We start from the raw sequence: 24,203 nt of genomic DNA on the forward strand, positions 1-24,203 counted from the left end.
TCTTGCCTTCATAAATTTGAAAGCATCGAGTCGATGCTTTTCGAGAGGGAGAGTAATGCTGTTTTTCACTGGTAGATTCGGAGCAGGTTTTTTTGCTCCGTGGCGACGAAACCGCATTTCACTGGTAGATTCAGAGTGGATCCGCGCTTTTCACTGGTAGTTTCAGAGCAGCTCGCTCCGAGGCGGATTGCTCGCACTGCTCCGCCGACAAGTCGCAGATTCGGGCGGAAACACGACGAGCAGCATACGTCACTTCCGTCGTTGTACGTTGCTGAGTTTTGCAAAATGGCTGCGTTCGCTGCCTTGGCGGAACTTCTGTCTAGCGACGAAAGCACTTCAAGCAGCAGCTCGTCCAGCTCAGACGACGAAGACTTCGAGGAAAGACAAGCGCTATGCGAAGCCTTCTTTCGGGAAACTTTTTCGGAGTCCCACCGCGAACGTCCCAAAATTTTGGGGTTCATCGAGAACGTTGCGCGGCTGTACACAGACGAGCAGGTAAGCGCGGAGCTCCCTCTTTTCATAATACTACATGAACCTAATTTCATCTTTTTATCATTTCCTTCTCTGCAGTTCCGTCAAGACTTCAGGGTGTCGAGGCGTGTCGCGGAAACGTTGATCCGTGGTTTTGAAGGCTCGCGTCACTACCCATGCAGTGATCGTGGTGGGTCCCCCTCGAAAACCGCGGAAGAGCACATTCTGGTCTTTCTGTGGTAAGTCTGCACGCTGTTTTAAAAGTCATGCCTACCAGTGTGTATAATCTTAATGCTTTCAAGTGCTTCGGCGTAGAAGTACGTTTTTTCGTTGCGTGCGCAGAATTTTGACGGGGAGTCCAACCATTATAAATTTTTGTTCGTGTGTTTATGTGCGCGTGTGTAGAGAATATACACATGTGAAATTTAACAATTTCGGCGGCGTTAAATCTCCCTAGTAGCCTTCCCGTGGCTACGCCGCTTGTGCTTTTTGTCCTTGAAAGTTGCTAAGTGTGATGCAATGGAAACCAATGAAATATGACCGCTTGCAACTGCACAGCCAGAGAGAACAGTGTTAAGAGCTTCTACTTTTCTTACGGCTGCTAATTTTGATGCAAATATTTCATGCCTTTATTTCACAAAGCAGGCTTTACTTGATCACTTTCTTCCATAATGTGTGTTTGCTGTGTCAGGTTTGCTGCAAACAAGGCGTGCCTGAGGGACGTTGCTGGACGCTTTGGCATGGCAACTGCGACAGCATTTAGAGTCGTGGAGCGCACGCTCGAATATTTCCTTGATATAGCCGAAGAGGTAATATCATTTCCAGGAGATCTTGATCAGCTGTCAGCGGACTTCGAACAAGTAAGAATTTTAGGTATTTCACTGTTCCATGGCAAACACAACAAATGAGTTGTCTAATTGAAGCTTACTTTAGAGAATAGTCACATAATACATTGATTGTAGCAGGTTAAGCTGCCGTTGGGGCACAGGGGATGTGGTACTAAGTTGCGCTTGAAAGATGGGGTTATTGTCAAGCAGTCTCACTATCAAATGAGAAATGCTAGTGAAACATGTATTGTTCATTTACAGTGCACATAAAAGCAGGGTGTCTGCCAACGTGGAAAAGTCAGGGAATTTCAAAAAAACCAGGCCAGGTCATGAAAACTGACAGCAGTTCTGTGGGACCGTCACAAAAATAAGCATCGCCATTCATCAAAGCTTAAAAAGTCTCTCAGCTGCAACTACAGTGGGCTGCTGGAAGGTGTGTGAAAAAAAAAAAAAGGACAGTGCATAACTCTTGCTTCTGAGTGTAAACGCGAAAGGGACCCATAGAACACAAAGTTTACTGACATTTCAGTACCTCATATGGGAGAGAGCCTTGTTTAAAAGTCATGAAAAAGGCACAGTGTACTTCAGTACGCCTAAATACGTGACGTAAGCAGAGAGAGTACATTGTCAGAAGCCTCCCATCACTCCTGTGCAGCGTATGTACAGTTGTCTGTATCTGGATTCGAGAGTTTTACAAGTCTATTTGGTGGTCTGTGATTCCGTGTGTTCAGGGAGGGCAGTCGAGGCCACGCCTCGTTTTGTGGTATCATATTTGTGTTGTTTAACTTTTACCAGTTTCACCGATGTACTGGTCACAATTATGTCAGCCTATGGCATAAACTAGACTAAGGAAATTTCTGCTCGGCAACTTGTCCTTCACATTGGCTAAAGCATTCTTTAACATCCATGTTGGTATATCCACTCTTTTGGTGCCTGTTGCTTCTACATATCACACGGCATATCTGACTCACGTCTGTAGATTTATGCATGTTTTGTCTATGCCACGATTTCGGCCCGGCTTGAAGGCCGTCTGGTTTTTCTAGGCTAGAACTGCTATCAGCTGAAGCTTGCTGGGCTACTCATGTCTTTTAATAATAATAATAATAATAATAATAATAATAATAATAATAATAATAATAATAATAATAATAATATTATTATTATTATTATTATTATTATTATTATTATTATTATTATTATTATTATTATTATTATTATTATTATTATTATTATTATTGGTGGTGCAACACCAAACGTCTTCAGCTACACACTTATGCTGGTAGCTCGTGTTTCAAGGGTAGAACTTGGGTAACTTCAGCTAAATTTTTCATTTCAGTTTTGTGAGATTGTGTAAATAAATCTGCAATTATTTTTCAGTGTCACGTCTACAGCAGAGTACGTAAATCAAGGTAACATGCGGACATTCATGATTCATCTATAGAATCAAGGAAACTGTTCCACCTTGACAAATTCATTCTCACCACCACATATTCAAATGTCAGCACTTTAAACGTTGACCCCAGCTTTCATTTCACTTCAAGTATGACAGCCCAGATAAATGCATGTGCTTGTCGTAAAAAAAAAAACATTTTGCAGTATGGCTATGTTCTTGCAACGTTGTCGTTACTCGTTGTCAAGGCAAGATACATAGAATATGCGAGTAGTAGTTATTTACTTTTTTTGTTGAAAAGTATACTTTAGAGGTGTGCAAATTAGGCGGCGGCGCAAATCAATAGTAAATACATCAATCTAGGTCGAATCAGTTCTAATCTAATCTACATATAAATAGGTGAGTCAGTAAATACAGTAGTTCAGGTCGATCTAATTAAATCCAATCCACATCCTAACCGGCGTGGGCTACAGCCATTATAGTAAAATAGATTTTACTCCAGTGGCAGAACCGGCCAGGCTCCTGTGTTTTCATTTTACACGAATGCCACCAAATGGCACCACTTCTAAGTTTCTCAGCAGCTTTGACTGCGATGTCAAACGATCGCAGACACCTTCAAACTTCATCTGCGGTTACTCTTAACTTGTGTGTTTTCTTCCTGGTTCTTCGGAACATCAAACAGCTGACTTGCTCACTGCCTAGCTCAGGGGTTTTATTTTGGCCAGATTTACATGTTTTTTCACAATTGTCGCATGCCCTGAGAACATTTTGAGTGCGTCTGGTAATTATGTTTACCTTTATAGAGCGCCCGGTTTTTTTTTTCTACTCGGGTTTGTTTGCAGTGTACAGTGTTTTCCATGCAAACGTGGCAGTCATGGAATTTGCTTTGAATCATGATGGAAAACCTGGGAAATTCAAGGAATTTAGAAATATGAAATTGGTAGACACCCTGAAAGGGACCCCTGGCACTTAAAATTTCTAATGCCTTTTGCTGTGGTGTTCCGTACAATGATTCCATAGTTCTGGCATGTAAAAGACTTGTGTCACCTAAAGTTAACTCCGCTAAGACCAACAAAACTACTGCATCAAGTGTTAAGATTATTTACTTCAAGAAGTTCACTACAGGTGTGTTCTTTTTCTCTCACTGTCACAGGTGTCAGGAGTGCCCAACACGATCGGTTGCATTGACGGATCCTACATAAGCATCCGCTGCCCTGCAAAAAAAGTGCGTTCAACCTATGTGAACAGGCACAGTTATCCGTCACTGACACTGCAAGCTCTGTGTGATCACAAAAAGAAGTTTCTCGATGTGACTACTGGACACCCCAGCAAGATTCACGATTCGAGAATCTTCAGGACATCGAGGCTTTCTTCAAAGTTGCCGCATGTGTGCTGTTCCGGGAAGTACCACGTTCTCGGGGACGCTGCCTACCCGCTTCGAGATTACCTCATAACCCCATTCAGGAATTATGGTCACCTTGACGCGAGGCAGCGCGCCTTCAATTATCACTTTTCGGCAACGAGAGTGAAGATTGAGAATGCCTTTGGAGACCTCAAGGCCAGGTTCCGCCAGCTGCTGCACCTGGACTTTCTGTTTGTAGACAAAATGAACAAGTTCATTATAGCTTGTTGTGTTTTGCACAATATGTGCATTAATTGTGGTGATGTGGATGTGCCGCCGTACATCGATGATGAACATGCACCGTGGGAATGGGAGGCACAACCGGATGATGTTCACCCCAACAATGGCCCGCTTGCATCAACTGAAGATGCACTGCGTCGCCAAGGCGAGGAGAAGCGTGAGCGCTTAATGCAAGCGATGCGCATTTGATTTAAAGTTAGGACTGCCTACGTGTACACAAAACAAGAAACGTTAAGGTGTTGTAAATTTTGTTTCGTGTTGTAGAGATTTCTAGCAGAAAATAACACTAAAAGACGGGACGAAGCAAGGACACAAACTACGGCGCTGACTAACAAGCAAATTCGTTTTATTCTTCTAATCCGCGTATATATACTTTACCACAATCTCAAGGAAACAAAAAAAAATAGAATCATGATAAATGCATGCCCCTCATTTCTGAAGCGTATCATTTACAACGGCGGCGAAACATGCATCAGTTTCCCTTATATTTCCCTCTCTCTGAAGGAGTTACCTCTCCTGTCTTATTGAGCATTTCTTTCCTCCTGAGTCAGCCAACATTTGTGTGTGTCTTTTTTTTGCTTTTTCTCACCCTTCAGATTAGTGGTGGAGTGTATATACCTAGACTGGAAGAATAAGACACATTTGGCTGTTAGTCAGTGCCATGGTTGTGTCTCTGCCATGGTTGTGTCCCTGCTTTGTCCCATCCTTTAGCACTGTTTTCTACAGGAAACACTGTACTAACCAGCTAAAATGCATGCCGCACTGTGTTGTAGTGACTCATCTTGCTAGGGCGCAGCCTGATTTTTTTGTTTCTTAGCTTTGTGACACGTAGCAGCTTCCACATAGCGTGAGTCAACCCAAGATGTTTGCAGGAATCTGACTGGATCAGTGTAATTGTTTCCTATGCGAAGCCATCAGCATGCTTATTGCTGACTAGTGCTAACGCCGCAGCGTGTTGGTCGGTATGGCTACTGCAGCTGAAGATAGCTGGTGATATTGATAGTAACTGCACTCTTCGTGCTGGTGAGACACGAGAAAGTGACAAAGTCAACCGGCCAAACATAGCTGGGCTCCAGCTCTCGTCAGCCACCACAAACATTCTGAGAAACATGTAGTGACATTGGCATAAGTCCAAGCTAGTGCAGGCTACACTGAGGAGCATTTGTGTTAATGGAACAATGTCACCAAAATTACGAGCTTGAAATGTTTGTGTTGTTTGTCTTGCAGTTGGGGCACTATGCTTGTCAGTTAAACCTGTCGCTTCGAGGAATATTCGTAATGAACACCCATCCCGACTCATTGTTTCCCACGCATGGTGCCCAAATTCAAAAAGTGCGCTCTGAACGTCACAAAAGCCCGAGTCTACATAGTCTTATGACTCCTGAGATTGTTCGCTGTGTAATTTTTTGTGATTCCAGTAGTAGTTTTACAGTGATGCCAAAATTAGTCACAAGGAGCCATTCTTGCATTAATTACACAGTACATTGCAATATTTATGATCAAAGTTTGGGGACTACCGGACACAATGCTCTTAATTAAAGCATTCAAGTCAAAACAAAAATTTGTCAGGGGTCCTTTAGGCATGGTGACTGCTGCTGTGAGAAATGGCTTCTTTGTCATGCAATTTGGTTATTGCTTGTGCATTAACATTTCATTTGCCTGATGAAAATTTGCATGGACAAACGTTCTGCATTTCTTAGTCTTTGTTCAGCTTTTCTTACCATCAAAACGGCGTGAAATTATAATGATCATTGCAACTTTGTCTTGTAAAAGGGCCCTGGAACCCTTATTTCACCTCAACAACAAACATTGTCAATCTGTTATCAATGCGCCTGCCAACGTGCACATGTGTACAATGCTTACAATAAACATGCTTTTCACATTTTATTCATTTTTCTTCAAGTTGAAAATTTCACGGAGAAGATTCATCTTTTCTTTGTGCATTTCTTCTCGTCGCTGTGTTTTAGCAAGTCGTCGCTCTTCCCTCTTGCTGTCTCTTTCAGCCTTTCGCTCTGCTCGCCGTTCATCTAACTCCTTCATTTTTTCAAAGAAGGTTTGCAGGTGGAGCTCGCGTGCTGAATTCGGGCGTTTTCTTTTTGAATCAGGAGTGTCGTCCTGCCCAACGGAGCTGGATGGAGAGTGTGACGTTGACGAGCTTGAACCAGCAAGTGGAACAGACTCGGTGGATGACTGTGGACATGTCTTTTTTGATACCACTCCACTTGCGTCGCGTACCACTTCTGGTTCCAAGCTGTCGTCCAGCCACTTGATTTTTTCAAGCTCGGCCTCGTAGGGGACTTCTTGTGGGGAACAGCCAGACGTATTATTTTTCCCAGCTGCCACATTTTTTCTTTTCAGTACGGTTTTGTACCGAGAGCAGCACTGCTCACCAGTTCTCATTACACCCAGTTTATTATTAATGTCTGTTGCAATTTTTTCAAACATGGCCTTTTTGTTGCGAAATTTTTTCAGAGGGCCAACTTGAGGGAAATATGAGGCGTAGAGGTCCAGCAGCAGCTTCGTCTCGCCACTCGTCCACTCACACCCTGCAGCTGAAATATGCATTATACACACATAAAATACATATAAACTGGCATTAATAGACTTTTTTGATACAGGGCACGAAGCTATATGCTCTCTGAGCCATAGAACACTTACTGTAAAGCATTAGTACTGTCACACTGTTTTGGCACAGCAAATATTGGGTGCTGTGGGGATCGCTTTGCATATCAGAACAGACAATCATGCAAATTCATAATATTACTATACATAACTTATTCACAGCATAATTTTCTTAGAGTAAATTTGAAAACACTGCATAATAAATATGGGGCCTCTTCGTGCAGCTGACTATTCGTTGAATTCAATTTTATTATTTAAGCACCCAATATTGAGAAGCGTGAGCAAGAAGCCATTAAATGGTTTTGCGTAATTCGTGGTTTTTTTGAGAGGGTTTGCAATCTGCTGGACCTATCTTCATCCTAATGCCACTAGCATGTTTGTGTATGCATGCTTACCACGTGCAGGAGTCCCTGGCTGACAAGCCCGACTTGGTGACGCACCAGTAGACGCTGCAGAATCTGTGTTTGATAATTGAAAAGCATTGTAGTATGTTAATATGTGTTAATTTTAAGCAGGTACACAATTTTCTTCAAGTAGTCCTTACACGTTGCTCGTCAAGGCATTGTCCTCTACATATATAGACGACTGTATACAAAACTAGTTCTACAGAGACACATGTAGACCAATTTACCATTTCCTAAAAATGCGCCCTGTGTATGTGACAAAGCGTCGGTGGCGTCACACTGTGTAGCACCTTCAAATAGAGAAAAAGAAAAGACATTTGCGGGTTAACACCAAAAGAGTAGAGGTCAAGAATCACCAAGAAAACGTTACTTCTCTAGTAAATTTTTCATGCATGTATTCATGCGCGAATACAGAGATCGCCATGCATTTTTATTAAAGGTAATACAGCAGCTTGGTGAGCGCTGCGAAAATTCCGGCGCTTGTGATATTCTAAATAGTAGGACTGTAAGGTGTTGGGTAAGCAACTGCTCTGATTAAAAAAAAAAGCCTGCTCACAACATGCCGTATTTTTGCGAGCGCCGATTGCGGCCGTTACCACGTGTACCCGCATGCTTTACAATTATCTGACCAGTCTTCATGCGGAGCTATCAAAGTTAGCATTCCGTGCAGAGTTTATTATCAGCGTCAAGTACGTCGCACTTACCGTTCAGATCGTTGCCGCTGTTTCTGAAAACGCCCAGCAACAGCCGACGCACAGCCGGTGTCAATTCCGCGTGCTCGTCCATACTTGCTACACAACTGCTGTTCGCGACTGCGTTAAAGTGTTCTACAAAGCTTTAACTGCGTGGTCGAAATGCGCGCCCTGCAGTGGCGGCCAAAGTTGCCAAGGAAACGAAGAGAGCGGAAAAATAAACTGTTTCCGGAACCGGTTTGCGTGACGTATGCATAATCAACTTCCGGGGCACCTCTCACGGAGCATTCTCGTGTTTCACTGGCAGAGGTGGCTTCGTGCGATCCGAGTGCTCGCTCCGGGATTTCGGCGGTCGCTCTGAATCTCCCAGTGAAAAACACCCTAAGGATACGAGCATGTAGTGGGTTTCTGACTGTTGCGCGGCTAGAGTCATCAGTACTTGTGCGTGTCGAAAGATTTGGTGGGCAGAAATGACGACGACGAACTCGCGCTGCTCTATCAAAGCTGTTCTGTTGTTTGCTACACTGTTACCTGCACCTATTTTATTACCGTGATAGTATGTCATACCATACCAGTTTTGCAACATGTCATGTGCACGAAACCACCACAAGAATATGCAGGATGATGAAATGTAAATCATGACATTCATGAGATGCATGACATGATTTTATTGTTATGACTAGTCAAATATGTTCTTCATACAGTCATGTTATGCCAGACAGACAGACAAATAGATAGATAGATAGATAGATAAATAGATAGATAGATAGATAGATAGATAGATAGATAGATAGATAGATAGATAGATAGATAGATAGATAGATAGATAGATAGATAGATAGATAGATAGATAGATAGATAGATAGATAGATAGATAGATAGATAGATAGATAGATAGATAGATAGATAGATAGATAGATAGATACGCTCAAAGTCGCCGAAGTTCGCTAAGAAGTGCCTCGCATTCAAATTGCAACACGGTCACCATCCCTCAGCGTGCTTTGCATAAAGTTGATTCTCAAGTACGTGGGATCTGCTGAATTGTTCTGATAAAATAAACTACAGAGACGAGTACTGATGACTTAATCTCCAATAAATTTTCCTTGAATATGATGCTTATAAAAAAGAAATTATGAAGATCTCACATACCTGGGAATCGACTTTATGCGAAACATGCGGAGGAAAGGTGATCGTGTTGCAATTTTTATTTAGCGTCATGAAATGACGCTAAATATGTGTACAAATGTTGCACGCACATACATATGTTGAACAGTGGCAGATGTTTATATAACGAGTTGTTTGCACAACCCCGCCAACAGTAACATGCGTATTAGCAACACCAGAAGTTTATATGAAGCACTGATGCTCGTGAAAATGCTGGCCCTGGACACTGCTACATAAATCAACTTAAGCACATGACAACTAACCACAATTGACGTTAACCTGACGTGACGGCTGTATCAAAATAGTAGATATGTAATATGTTTTTAAAAGTAAATAGGCAGCATTGCAACCACAACTGACGTATCGCAAAGATTAGTGTCTATTTGAAAAGTAGTTCTAAAACCTGGCGTATCTTTATGGTAAAGTGCCTTATTGCCACGCAGAATACTTGGGTTTCATTCCACCTCGGACCCTGACATTTATTCATTGCATTCAGCGGGTCAACGCTACCGATGTCGGGTATTTCATAACGCTCACGCGTAGCAATTGCCCATGTCTGATCACGTCGTTCCTCGGTAGATACTGTCAATCAGCTGTGGCACATACCCGCATACCAGCCGCACATACATGTTTGTGGTAATGTGCCACTGTCTGGTGGGAAGTGTTTGGCAATGTACGTGGCAGGCGACGGTGGCAATATTCATGTCTTGACCAGCACGTCATATTTTTCAAACCACGTTGCCCTCCCATGCTAATTTTGATTCATGCCAATTTAAGGAGGTGACCACGAGAGCACCCAAGCGTAAGCGGCGAGATAGATAGATAGATAGATAGATAGATAGATAGATAGATAGATAGATAGATAGATAGATAGATAGATAGATAGATAGATAGATAGATCCAAATGACTGTTCGTTCGCTAAGAAATGCATCGCATTGAAAACAAATAGAAACACAGAAGTTTGCCCAGCTCCGTAATGAGCAGATTCACCATAGATTTCGCAAAGCTTTTTCAACACCAAATAAATATTCTGCCGCATTTCCTGCTGCCTATAATTGCGCAAAGAAAAAAAACAAAGGAAACAAATACAGCAAGATATTTCGAGAGTTTCGACACATTAGATGCGCTGATTTAGGCCATGCTGATGTAGATGCGTTTGCACAGCTCTCGTTATTGAAGGTGGACGTTCTGTCATCAATGGTGAGCGGGCGCAGGCGTAGTTGTGTCCCTAACAGCTGCTGCAGTCTTGTTGACAGCGTGCTCCGTAACTTTCCCTGGCGTGCCGATAGAGTTCTTCATGACGATACTGTATGCGCCTTCTGCGTGTACGACGACAAGGAAGCTAAATATTTACGAAAAATTTTATTGCAGGCAGAAATTCCAACAAGACTCCATCAGATCATTGGTTATGGAAGCATAACAGACGATGCGAGTCGAATACCCGTCCAAAATGTCTCGCTAGGCAACTTCAACGTCTGGGCTTTGATAGTGCCGACGCCACTAATTAACAGTAGTTACGCAACATTAAGAGAAACATTACTAGAAACACCTAGTCAAGCCAATGCAAACGTAATGTGCACCCCAGTGCTGATTCGTGTTGCCTCACGATCCCCTTTTGGCGAGAAATGGCGTAATATTTTTCGCTTTTCAGTTCTCCTTAGCGGGCGGTGGCTTGTTTTATGAGTGGTGCGGGTAGCTTCCACAAGCATGAACCGTCTTTCTACACCACCGACTGGTTTGAGTACGATGGCAGGTATTAGTAAAATCACAAGAATAAGAAATGCAAAAAAGAAATTATGTCGGCCAGCGGATATGTTGCCTTCGTATAATGAGACGACAACGGGACTTGCAACGTCAGGGCACGTTTGCAGCTCAAGCTACGAACCTCTGCCATCTCTGTTTCTGAAGCGCAGTGTTGTCTACCCTGCATGATCCGTGGGACACAGGAAAGTACCTTACCCTAATAATTACTAAATTACACCATGCTGATTCTCTCTATAATTAAAACGCTTTCAAAAATGCATATCGAATACAACTGTTTATGATCTGCCTATTATATATATGCAGTTTTTTCATAGAACTCTAAACGCCGCACGTGCGTGCATCCGTATAACGCGCTGCAAAGCGTTCTCCTCACCGCAGGTGCTGGAGCGGTGCCAAGTAAGTCACACCGCAACGCCTCGCTGATGTCACGCTCCCTTCGCACACCTCTCTCGCCGGTGTGCGCTAGCATTGCTCACTCTTTCACTCGCAACACGCCTGTTGCAGTGCCCGCAGCGTCCAGCTCCACTGCCCGCTTGCAACACACTACTTCATCGCTTCACCGTCTTTGCCGCCCGCAACACTCGACCACACGTCGAGTGGAAACCATCTTTCGGCTCAATTATCTGCGATGAAACTCACACGAAACCCAAGCCGCCTCCCATGTCTTTGCGTTCAAAACAAACGTTTACTCGAGTAAACACTACACTGAGTTTAGCTTCAAATTGTTCTTGCATCACCCGTTTTAACTGCGTAAACGCCGTACGCACCACTGGTGCTTCGCATCCTATCAGGCTTCCCTTCAGGAAGGAGGTCCTACATTCTTTGATGTCATCTTTGCTTGGTATTTGAGATGAGTACAAACATGCCCCTTAACAACTTCACCTATCACAACAGCTGAGCGATGGTTAAAGGCGCCAGTCATCCCGATGGAGATGAGTCACTGGGCGTCAAGTGGGGGTGAATTTATGTGCAAGGATGCTGGATGTCGACTGATTGCGCCTATGTGGCTGATGTCGTAATAGGAAATAATAGGTTTTGTGTGAAGTAGCCTGAATAGCGTTTCTTTCAGTCATAAGTTACAAGGTGGATCAGCTTCTTCGTGCAATAAAATAGTTTATTTTTTCCACAACCGTTCCTTATGGGGCATGCCGACCTCTGTGAGTTGTAAGGATGGCTCATTCTTTGAGGTGACACTGCCATTCACGTCAGGGCAAAGACGCCACTCGCCTCTCAAACGCTGGCACCGTGATTTGATCATGTGCCTATATAAATAACGGTTCTTTATTGGTATATTCGTTCGACGTATGAGTACTCGTTGCTTAGTTACAGGAGCCGGAATGTAATGCTTATCGCACTTTTGCTAAAGCAGGTAACGAACACTGCAACCACAGCTGGAGTTGCCTTGCCGTAAAAGTGTTTCTTGGCGGTTTATCAAAAACAGCTGAAAGCAGTGACATGCTTCTGTGCCACAACACTTGACTGTAATGAGAATGCTGATTCGGTATACAACCGTGAATTGCTTTGATTCGATGGAAATTTCTCGCTCACCGACAACACTACAACGTCGGCACACAATTTTGCGCTATACGAGCTTTTCAAAGCGGTACCGATAATATTTTCAAAGTACGTTTTGATAGAAAATATGAATCAGTTGCGGCGCTAAAACGGGTCATGTTATGCGAGTACACAATGAGATGACCACGAGAATGGCCGCATTGGCCGTGTCTTGATGGCTTGACAGATAAATACAAGTGGGCAAGGTACCTCTGGTTCTCTGATAAGTATTTTATATTCAAAATAGAAAGCTAGAAAATTCATCCCGTGCTAACACAAACACCTCCGGAGTGTCCATTTCACTTTGAATAGATGACGAAATCGTTCTTTTATTCTTATGCAGCATCAAAATGCAAACATTTGCTAAAAAACTTCTGCAGCTTCTTTAATACCGACATATTGGCACCAAGCGAAGCTTCGCGCGTGCCGACTACAAACGGGATTGGCAGTCCAACAAATTTGCTTACAAAAAAGCGTTTGTTGATTAATACCCGTGCCATGCTGGAAGTTTTAATGTCGTTCGAAATTACTGAGATTCGCACCTAATGAGATTATGCGCCTGCTACACAACCCCCAGGTCCAGGCACTAAGAATTTTCTTAGATTACCACGCTGCACATCCACAGCGGAGACCATCGCAATCGCTGAAGATCAACCAGCGTCAGTGCACAATACTCTAGAGGTGCTTGGAGCGCATATTGAGCACCTTGCTCACGCCACTGCCCACCACCTCGCTTCGCTTCCAGAAGACCAATCGAGTGCCTCCTTCTGTAAAAAAGTATTGAGTTACAGTGAGTGCCTCCCAGCAGGCTACACACCCCCGGAACATATCCTGACACCACCTTGGTGTTTATAATGTCGAAACTTACGCTGGAAAGTGCCAGGAATTCGCAATAAGGCGAATCTCTCGACACCAGCTTTGAAGCAGCTGACTCTACATATGCCGCACAAACGACAAAAACACCACGTTAGATTTTATATGGACGGTTCGACAAATAGATCTGCTGCAGTTTCCCAGCAAAAACCGAAATTCCCGATTTCAAACGTCTCACAAAACATTGACAGCCGCAGATCTCGCAGCACGCCACGGTGAACTCCGCGGGCTTGATCAAGAAACACCTCTAAAATGGTGCATTTTCACCGATTCAAAACCAGCTTTGTATTGTATTCAAACTGCACTACGTCGTGGACCTCAAGACCGATTGTGGTTCTGGAAGCAAGAAAACTGTTTCCGCAAGTACTAGAGAGAGGACACGATGTAACTTCAATAACGCGCATGCTGACGAATCATCGATAACGAGCATGCCAACGATGCAGCAAAGAATGCTCACAAAAATGGCATGATGGAGCTCATTCCACTGTCAAGAAGCAATGCAGCAACAAGCATTAATACGCTCGCGCATGTTGTCATCAGGTCTCTGTGGAACACGCCCGGATTTCCACAGCCGTCTTCATCGTCTGTACTCGTACCCACGACTTTCCATTCCATCTGGGTTATCCGGATCAGAGACAACAGTTCTCTGTCGTATGTGGCTAGAGGTGTCTTATACGAACGCCTTTGCTTGCCGCATCGGATGGGCAAACAGTGCTGCGTGTGATCATTTTGGCGCTGACGAAACCATCGAACATACTTTGTGTCAGTGAGTTCAGTACAACTGTCAGAGACAGTCCATGTCAGCAGTGTTTGCATGCCTCAACGACCAGCCGCTTTCCGAAAGATTAATTTTGGAATACCGGAAAGATAGAGTTTCACGTCGAAAAGTGACGAAGGCCCTCGTGAAGTTTCTGCGATCGACCCGCCTCGTTGAACGTTTGTGGCGTTTTCGTGTTCGTGTGTTTTCGTTTCCGTCCCACTCTCTTTCTCTCATTCCTTTTTTTTTACTTTTCTGTCTCCTATTTCGCCGTCCCCAGTGAAGGGTAGCAAACCAAACACTTGCTTTCTGCTCAAGCTCCCCGCCATTCTTCATAACATATTTCTCGCTTTACACAGCGATACTTAATCTCATTAAAACCTAATGATTTAGGTGATTTAATGAGTTCGTAAACACAATCGCCTTAGCACTAGCACCGAATGTATACTCTCAACCCTAATAACTACTCAAAATGGGGCACTTACCGTTTTCACTTTCAGAAGAAATAATGCAAACACGCTAATAATTTTGAGTTTGTTAAGGGGTTGTGAAACGCTCGCTCTAAAACGACAATTCCAAACCACCGGCGTCCACACACACACTAACTATAGGTGACGTCATAATAAGTAATGCTCTGCCTATTGAGGAACGCAAAACTCTTCGGTACTTGCAAGTGCGTGCAGTTGGGACACCCACCAGCGTCCTAGCCACATGCAATCGGCGATAACTTGAACTCTCCAGATGACGTCATATTAAGCAGCGTTCTTGTGGGACGCGAATCGCGTATGACAGATGCCGATGAGCGCCTCTTGCGCGTGCTCAATACTGGTATCATGAATGAATGACATTACTTTTTCCAGTGCAGCACCACGTCATATCGAAAGAAATTCTTTGCGTCGTATGACCTTTGACAGGGTTATTAGAGTTATTGGTATTCTTACGTAGGACAGAATAAAGCCGTCCTGTGTTTAGAAAACGTGTTTAACGATTCAAAGTACAAGATACTGTACACGTACTCTACCATGGGAGAGCATAAAGCCGTCCTGGTTAGCGGGTGGATCAGCGATTGTTTATGGAGCCTAATGTTAGGCAGGCACTTCCGTCACGTCTCAGTAAAAAACCTTCATGCGTAACCTAGTAGCGAAAACGGGGGTGTGATAATCCCAATACGAATACGGCCACTCTTTTAACCAGAAGTGGAACGTTGAGTGAACACTTCATGTGCAGCGCAGATTTTTTATCCCAGTGTTCGAGTTCTGAATCTGGGATGAAAGAGAAGAAGTCAATTTACAGAAGAGCAAAAGGGAAAAAGAAAAAAAAGGCTCTGGGTCTCTGGCGTTACATAAAACACTTCAGGAAGTTTAAAATGCGGCGATAAGTATTTGGGTGTATGATAGCCTGGCTTACTAATGCACTTTAGTACATTCTTTCATTCTTTCTTTTTTTCTTGCCTTTTTTCTGTCAGTTTGCACCACCATCTAACTGTGCATTGTCTTGAGGAGAACAGTACTTGATGATTATTCTAACTGTGCATTGTCTTGAGGAGAACAGTACTTGATGCTTTAGATAGTAATGACAATCATGCGTTTTTATCTAGGTAACAACGATTTTTTATAACATGAAGTGAGATGCGCGTCCGTAAACTACTGAGAGTGAAAGACGATGTCGTTGAGAGTGCAGATAACCCTTCTAGAAGAAAAAGAGAAGGAAGAAGTCGAGAATTTGGTATCTGTGTTAGCCCACTCGTTGCTGAGCCATCCCTGTCCTCGCTGTCCTCGAGGTTTCCTTCGGTGTCTCCTGAGGCCTGAGCGTCCGGTTTCGATTCGGGATCTACCTCCACTGCTACTTCAAGGGCACCTTCGTGCTTCCTCCTGTGGGGGTGCAGCTGGATCGGGCGGTGCTGTTAAGCCTATCAACCTGATGTCTCTCTCCTCTCCCGGCCAGGCATATTCTGCCTGGTCGGCTTCCCTTCCTAAGAGTGGTTTGCCAATCGATCTGTTTTTGCGCAGTGGTCTGATGAGCATTCCTGTGGCCCTGGTTCCCACCAACAGAGGGTCCATTCGGATGAAAAATCCGAAACTAATTCAGGAAGAACTCCGGAAGATTTCCAATTATTACCAAATGATTACCGAGGTGCGTCAATTTGTACGTGGAGGCATCCTGTGCTGCTCGCTGGACCAGGCCTGCATCACAGATCTCCTAAATGCAGAACGTTTGCCTTAAATCCGGTAAGCTGTTTCGTGCCTGTCCATTTGGCCTGCGTGAAGGGACCAGTTCGAGGAGCGGACTTGAGCCTTACACCACCTGAAATACTTGAACTGTTTGCGGCTGCAGGAGCACTCTCTGTATTTCGATGCTCGCGAAACGTTGAGAACAAAAAGGTCCCCACAGAATCAGTGATCGTGACTTTTGCCAGCACGGCTCGACCAACTGAAATTAAGGCATGGTCGCTAATTTATCGTGTAGATGCAATATGCCCTCACCCAATGCAGTGCAAAAAATGCTGCAAGTGTGGGCATACCCTCAAGGGATGTAGATCAGATCTGGAATGTCGCACATGTACTGACCAACATAAACCCGATAAATGTTCAACCCAAGAAGGGAGATGCTGTCTATGCAAAGGAAATCACGCAGCTGACGATGAAAGTTGCCCCATGAGAACATATGAGTTGCAACTTCTAATAATCATCGAACAACAACGATGCTCGCGGCGTGAGGCCGGATCTATCCTCTCTGAGTGCTCAAGTGGCTATGCCACCGTTGCCAACCGGGCAAACCAGATGCTTGAGTCGTCGTTGCCTGATCAACGGTGGAAAGAGCCATGACGAAGCTTAAGGATTCTCGATCTGTGAGCTTAACGGAGTCATTAGCACAAATAATGAGCACTAAGTCGACTCAAATCTTGCAGGGAACTAAGCAACCTACTGTGCCCACTTCTCTACCTTCACCAGTTAAGGTTACTGATATTCCATCGGAACCAGGCCCTTTGAAGTCAAAGCCAGCCACGCCAAACTCTGGCCGTAGAATATTTATGCCTCTTGTGCAGGACGTAGATTATAGATTGAACTCCGATTCCCTTGTCTCACAACCAGAGCAAATTGACTCTAACTCAAAAAATATTAAAAGACGTGCTTTCCTGAGGCACAACGCTCCGCAGTCCTAAATAAAGAAATAGGAAATATCAGAAGGAAATCCATCAAAAAGGATTTTTTAAAGGATAGCACCTTAGAGAAAGCAATGAGTGCTGCTGGTATCTCTTCAAAATACAGAATTTAAAAGTACTACAGTGGAATGGCCGCACCATTTTTTCAGCAGCTACAGACTTACTTTAAACTTGCGATATTTATTTCCCTGATATTGTTGCTTTACAAGAAACTTGTCTTGCAGAAAATAAGTATTTTAGGATTAAAAATTACCGCACATTTCATCTAGACCACCCAACTCAGGGTGGAGGTTTTGCAATATTTATCGCATCTAAAATCACCCATAGCGCTAACATTATCTATCAGTCAATGAATTCAGAAAGTGAGATTTTAGCCTTAAGCTTTACTATTCCTGGGTCTCTTCTATTCTCATTTATTAATGCTTATTTTCGGGTGGGTGTTGTAATTTCTCCCGTTCTAAGTACTGCAGTTTACTATTGCTAAAAAGATATCGTAGTAGTAGCTGGCTTCAATTCTCATCATATTTCGTGGGGTTTTAAAACTGATTTGAATGGCAGAGATTGAATGGAAGAGTTTGTGGGGTTGGGTGAACAAGAATTACTTTCAGCTTCAGTTTCAGTTTATTCATTCATTCGAAATACAATATTCGTAGAATGTAGTATGCAGACAAGGGTCCCAAAGTCAAGCGACTGCAGTGGGACCCTCGGTTAACAACAACAATAAAAATATTTATTATAACAGCACGTAAAATGCGCAACACAAGTGAAAAGTGAACTTACATAAAATACATCAAGTAAACAAAAAAGGCAATTAGAATGCGACACAAGAACAATAGTAGTAAGTTATACAAGTAAAACATAATCACGCCATAAAACAATGACCTAAAACTTTATATGCATAAACACAGAAACTCCTACTTTTATGTGTAATCTGTCCTCCTCGGTGCTTGATCTAACTTTTTCTAACGCTAACCTGTCCATATTAACATTGTCTGTGATAACATGGTCCACGAAACAAGTAGTGATCATATGCCAATCGTGTTCGAGGTGGTATGCCCCATAACCTCCAAGAATAGATCATCGGTTATGCATGTAAACTTTAATACATTCGAGAAATCATTACGAGGCGCTTTATCTAACCGAACGAACGATGTGGAACTAGATGCCATCAGAATAAGCGACATTTCAAAAGAGTCGTTGAATAATTCAAAATTCACCATTGAAAGCTCTAAACCTCCAACCAACCCTTGGTAGAATGAAAACTGTTCGCAGGCTTCTAGACTAATAAAAGCTACATGGAAAAAAATACTTTTCAACCAGTGTCCCAGGAACTGGAGTGATTATAAGTATGCGGCCGCTATTTTTAAGAGAACCATCGCTAATGCGAAGGACAAACTTAACAGCGCCCTATGTGAGTTCTTTTCAAGGCCGGTCATTAGAAAAGCACTTTTTTGCTTTCTGAGAAATAAGAAAGTTCTTCCGGTACTAAGAAATATAGAATCTGTAGTATCATGACAAGTCGAACTGAAGGCCTTTCTAGAAGATATACCGCAGGGCCCAAATAGTCGCTTTACGACAATTATCTCATACCAAGCCCTGTCCCTTCATAGACTGAGGATTTTGAAGAGGTCACACCTGCAGAACTAGCAAACGTAAAACACTACCCAATTCTGCTCCTGGTACTGATCGCATGACGACGTCAGTGATAAAATCAGTACATAAAATATACCCACTCGACCTACTCGAAATTATTATACCCTCACTTAGAATCTCTTTGATTCCACCCAATTGGAGAATGGCAAAAGTGATCCCATTAATAAAAAAGCAAGTCACTGGGTTTACCTTCGGTAATATCACGCTCACTGCACTTACATCAAACCTAGTAAAACTCGTTGAAAGAATTTTATATAGACGTATAGATCGATAGATGTCATAAAAATTGACACTGAGTCCATGTCAAATTGGATTCATACGTGGCTGCTTCATTTGGTGTGTGCACGTGGATCTCGAAAGCAGAATTCAACTTGCTCGATATCAGAAACAATACTCCACTTTGGTAACCTTAGATATCGCAAAGGCCTACGATAGCGTGGAGCATGTGAAACTGCTAGATTCGCTTCAGAACTTAGGACTGCCTCAATACTTTGTGGCCTGTATCCATGCTTTCATGGGTGATAGAGAATTTTTCTGTTCGCAATCTGGTTTCAACTCTTCGATATATAAGCAAACGAGAGGTCTACCGCAAGGGTCAGTAATATCGCCCTTATTATTTAATGCACTACTATGTACAATTCTCATACAGCAAGATGTACAGGTCTATGTGTATGCCGAAGATATCGCATTTTTTGCTGCGTTGGCGGACAGTCACACACTGTATCTGATTCTGCAAGCATACATGAATAGCTTGGAAACGTGGCTGGAGGATACCAACCTATGCCTCAATATAAACAAAAGCACAATCACAGTTTTCACACAAAATGCCCCAGTGCGAATTTCATTAATGTACCGACAAGACGCCATACCTCAGGTTGAGTCAGTTAGGGACTTGGGGGTAAACTACACCGAAACACTTAAGTGGAGTCCCCGCACAGAAAACACGGCTGCTAAAGGAGCACGTGTCGTAGGGATGCTGCGCAGGCTCAGTAAATATCGTGCCGGGTTGCGTAGAGACGTGCTCGTCATGATATATTGCATGTACATTCGACCGATATTAAAATTCGGCTGTGTTTTGTTTTCTGGCACTCCGGCTTAAAAAATTCGACCACTGATTCTCTTAGAACGCGAATCTTTACGCTTATGCCTAGGGCTACCTAAATATGTTGCGAACAATATCCTATACGAAGAATCCCACCTGCTCATTCTTATCAAAAGATCTCGTATTCTAACAGAACGAACATTCCTTAAAATCTTTGCATCACCTCAGCGGAGGTCACAGTATGTGTTCATTAACCAGCACTCATATTTTTTAACCACCAATGATATAAATTACGGTGCTCTCATTCAATACACACACAGAAACTTTCGGACTCGTTAAGAATTATCCTTTTGGGAAATACTTGTACTCAACACTGTAGATGCAATTAGTATTGAACTTGAAGATATATATCGCAAGAATGCAAAGAATTCACCATATCAGTATATAAATGGCATTTTAGAAGATCATTTGGCCAATCTAGAAACATCCATTGTGATGGCGACTGACGCTTCTGTTTACGAAGAGAAGGCTGGCGTAGGAGTCGAATCATTCACTCTAGATTGGGCTTTCTCAATTCGATTACCTGATTTTGCCCCTATTTACCAAGCTGAGCTACTGCCAACAGTCCTAGCATTGCGTAAAGTGCCCCAAGATCTATCAGCGGTAATTGTTCTAACAGACTGTCTCTCGCTCTGTACTGCCTTAAGCTCAACAACTTTATCGCGTGCCTTAGAAACTTTCCACTCACTCATTCCTAGACATGTGCTACGCGTTCGACTAGTTTGAGTACCAGGCCATAGAGGTTTAGCCCTCAAGGAGCATGCAGATGCACTAGCTGTATCTTCCCTTGATTGTCCTGTTTTATCTATCTTGCCTACTTCGGAATATATCACAGCAGCACGCTTTGAAAAACGCACAACGGCCAATAACTTCGAAAACTTTCCTTTGTTTTATTGGACTATCCACAGCAAACGTTCCCTTGGAAGAACAAGTGGTGCTCATCAAGGAAGAAAGAAATAGTAATTACAAGGCTGCGTTGTCGAGTTCCTTCAATGAACTTTTACCTTCACAGGTCGGGTCTCGCACAGTCGCCTTTGTGCATTTATTGTAATAGGAGTGAATCTTTGGAGCACTTCTTTTGTCAAGCCGAAAATTCAAAAGTCAAAAGAAAAATCTTTTAGAAGAACCCCTACGAAAGTTGGACTTAAACTTCACCCTTCCGGTGATCCTTTCCTTTGACGCAGTCGCATTTGGTTTCAGCCACAGGAGCGTTTTTACCGCTGTTACAAATTTCTTACGAGATAAAAAAATAGAATGCTAAAACTCGACCACTTCAGTTTTATGTATAGAATTTTTTTTTCTTTTTCTGTGTTTTTATGTTTTTTTCAAGGTGTTTTGTTTGTTTAAAAATCTAACACCTTTAAAAATTACCTATATTACCTAATTAATCCAACGCTTCCTTTTGAGAAGTTAATTAATTCAAAAAGCAAGGCACCGTCCCATTCGTGGCCTATCACCCTAAGTGGGTTGCGCCAAGGTGTTGAGGAACCAACCAACCAACCTAGCCTCAATATTTTATTTCACAACAAACCCCCAGGTGGCCGAACAAGTGGCCATCGCACTTGGTCTGCTGAATGGTTGGTGCGAAAAGGTGTACAGCGACTCCAAATCTGCAGTCAGAGCCTTTCAAAAGGGCCGCATATCAACACAGGCAGCCAGAACCTTGAACAGCTCAACCAGCGATACGATTGTCCCTCACACCATATAGTGGTTCACTACGCATGTCGGCCCCGTAAACGGCGTCGTGCTGAACCCGAACGAGTCGGCCCACACAGCAGCACGCGTGCTCACTTACCGCGCTGCTTTCGACCTTGGCGACGGCTCCTGTGCCGACGACGTGGGACACAAAGACACGCCTACTACACACAACGAGATTAGCAAGTATTACTACATGGCGAGGCAGGCATTCCCAATTCCACATTAAAAATTCAATAGAGCACAGGCCGTCTCGTTGCGCTTACTTCGAACCCATTCATACCCTTTGTTAGCATACCTAAATGCAATTTATCCTCACAAATTTCCCGATGCCGCCTGCGCCACTTGCGGGCAGACCACTACATTAGCACACATGCTCTGAGATATCGGATCGCTAGGACCGACTTATAGCAAATCCGAGTGAGATGCGCTTCTGCACAGCCCAGTACTTCGGGACCAAATCCAGACCATCCAGTGTGCTCGCGACAGGACCGTAAGGCTAGACCTGCCGGTGCCCACTTGGGAGTAGCCGGGTGGCGCGTGGCAACCTTAGCGTCTGCACCGGACCATGATAAAGTTCTTCTCACTCACTCACTCACTCACTTTGCCACGGCGCCCACGAGACTGGGACAAGTAGCTGTGCTGCAAAATACCGGAAACACAAGTCGCCCTCAACATCGCATTGAGGGCCCACCTCACCTTCGTCACAACAGAATGAAAGCACCTGCCTGAAGCAGACTGCTCCTTCAGAACCAGCCAAAAGTCAAGCATTCACACCGCTCTTCGAGCCGGTGAGCAGGGGTTGGTCAGGGGTTGCTGCCTCAAAAACTCTTCGCTCCCCCGCTGTCAATCCTTTACCTGAACTTGTGACCTTTCACCTGCAGGTTCTGCAGTTTCAACAGCAAAACGAATTCCTATCAAAACAGCTCACACTCATAACTAAGCAACTTGTTCCCCAACAAGCAGCCTCTGCAAAGCCTCTCGGTACGACCGCCCTTGTCCAGGTGGCTACGCCGGCAACCCCCAAGCCTAGCCCTCATGCTACGCGCACTCCGGATAACTCTCCGGCTCCAGTAGCCGATGAACCTACTCCGGAAGCTCCGGTAGCTACTGCAGCACCTCAGGATCTCTTGCCGACACACCAAATTCATCCCAGTGAAGAGCGCGTTACTCGCGTGGAGGAGCGCTTTACGCTCGATCAGTCGCCTCATTGATAACTCCTCCGTCCAACGCATAGTAGTAGAGGTCACTCAGGTCATTCCAGCCTGGGCAATCACTCAGTTTCAACCCATAGAATCGCATTCGCACTCCTCTTCGGTTTGCAGTACGGGTTCAGCTCCCCGACGTCGTCGTAAGGTGGCTACCACCACCTCACCGTTAAAAAATCCGGCCTCCGCACCCTCCTTGCCTCTCAAGCCTCTGAACAAGACATGGAGGGCGAAATATAAAACCTAGAATATTCATGATGGTTATCAACCATACATCTTCTTCAAATTTGTCATCCAAATTCGAGATCATACAGTGGAACTCTAGAGGGTTTGGGAACAGGCGAAAGCGCTCACACTTTTTCTTCTTCCTCCACTCACTTGCCTCTCAGCCGGCCATGTTGGCACTTCAAGAATCTGGCGTGACGCCCACTCTCTCTGGATATTGCTCCTATGTGGGAAGCACCACTACATGCCTTCTTGTGAAAAAGGCGTACACGGCGATACAAGGCCCGTTTACATTGACCCGACGAGGGCGCGTTGAGTCGAAATAAACACGTTTTCTGGACTCGCTCTCCCCATGTATAAGTGGACGCGTCGGGGCGGAAAGTCGTCGCGGCGAGTCCCGTCGACCCGGAGACAGGGGGTAGGTTCACCGAACTCGCCGCGCTCAGAAAGGGCATGTATAACCGGTCGCGCTGAGTTGACGGCTCGTGACCTCTCGCGCCCGTCGCGGTCTCCGCTTCCCCTGTCCCCATCACTCCGACGTTGCTCTTTCTCTGTCGGCCGGTACGCGCGCGCTAGGCACAATGACATCCTCGCGGGCTACACGCACCATGTGGACAGATGATGAAGTAACGACGTTGCTAGCTTTACTGTTGATTTGTGCACGCCGAATTGGTTGGCCACAATGCGATATTCTCCACAACTTGCTAATTTGTAGAGAGCCATAGCCACCCTCTTGTCGGGAGGAACAGCGGTCCGCACGTAGTTTTCACAAGGAGACATGAATGGTGCCACGGCAGCAACAAGGTGGCAAAAATTGTGCCTCGACATTCTAAAATTCTCCCGCCAGTCATTGTCATTGAAGTTGGTAGCCACAATTCGGTCCCACCAATCCTGGCACCGTTCTCGCATTTACACGGCCCGCTTGGTCGGTGGTGCTGTACACTCCAATCCTGCAAGGAAATATAAAAAATAGCAAAAAACTTTCATTTTTAAGCA

At 44.1% G+C, this 24,203-nt stretch overlaps 2 protein-coding genes across 3 annotated transcripts; one reads left to right on the top strand and one right to left on the bottom strand.

The window, feature by feature from the left end:
- The first annotated feature begins 57 nt into the window (after window positions 1–57).
- Window positions 58–6,217, top strand: LOC119166650 (putative nuclease HARBI1). 2 transcript variants are annotated; one of them, XM_075887138.1, is made up of 4 exons: window positions 58–495; window positions 571–710; window positions 1,163–1,331; window positions 3,842–6,217. In XM_075887138.1, exons 1-4 carry the CDS (start codon window positions 286–288, stop codon window positions 4,517–4,519), a joined length of 1,197 nt encoding a protein of 398 aa, XP_075743253.1. In that variant the 5' UTR covers window positions 58–285; the 3' UTR covers window positions 4,520–6,217. The 2 variants fall into 2 exon arrangements, with proteins under 2 accessions (XP_075743253.1, XP_075743252.1); XM_075887137.1 differs by having other exon boundaries at window positions 58–710.
- Window positions 6,202–8,423, bottom strand: LOC142796454 (uncharacterized). Its single transcript, XM_075887139.1, has 4 exons — window positions 8,061–8,423; window positions 7,584–7,646; window positions 7,348–7,410; window positions 6,202–6,882 (listed from the first exon to the last, which is right to left on the bottom strand). Exons 1-4 carry the CDS (start codon window positions 8,140–8,142, stop codon window positions 6,215–6,217), a joined length of 876 nt encoding a protein of 291 aa, XP_075743254.1. The 5' UTR covers window positions 8,143–8,423; the 3' UTR covers window positions 6,202–6,214.
- Window positions 8,424–24,203: the final 15,780 nt, after the last annotated feature.

Source organism: Rhipicephalus microplus, chromosome 2 (assembly GCF_043290135.1).
Source record: "Rhipicephalus microplus isolate Deutch F79 chromosome 2, USDA_Rmic, whole genome shotgun sequence".
Classification (NCBI taxonomy): Eukaryota; Metazoa; Arthropoda; class Arachnida; order Ixodida; family Ixodidae; genus Rhipicephalus; species Rhipicephalus microplus.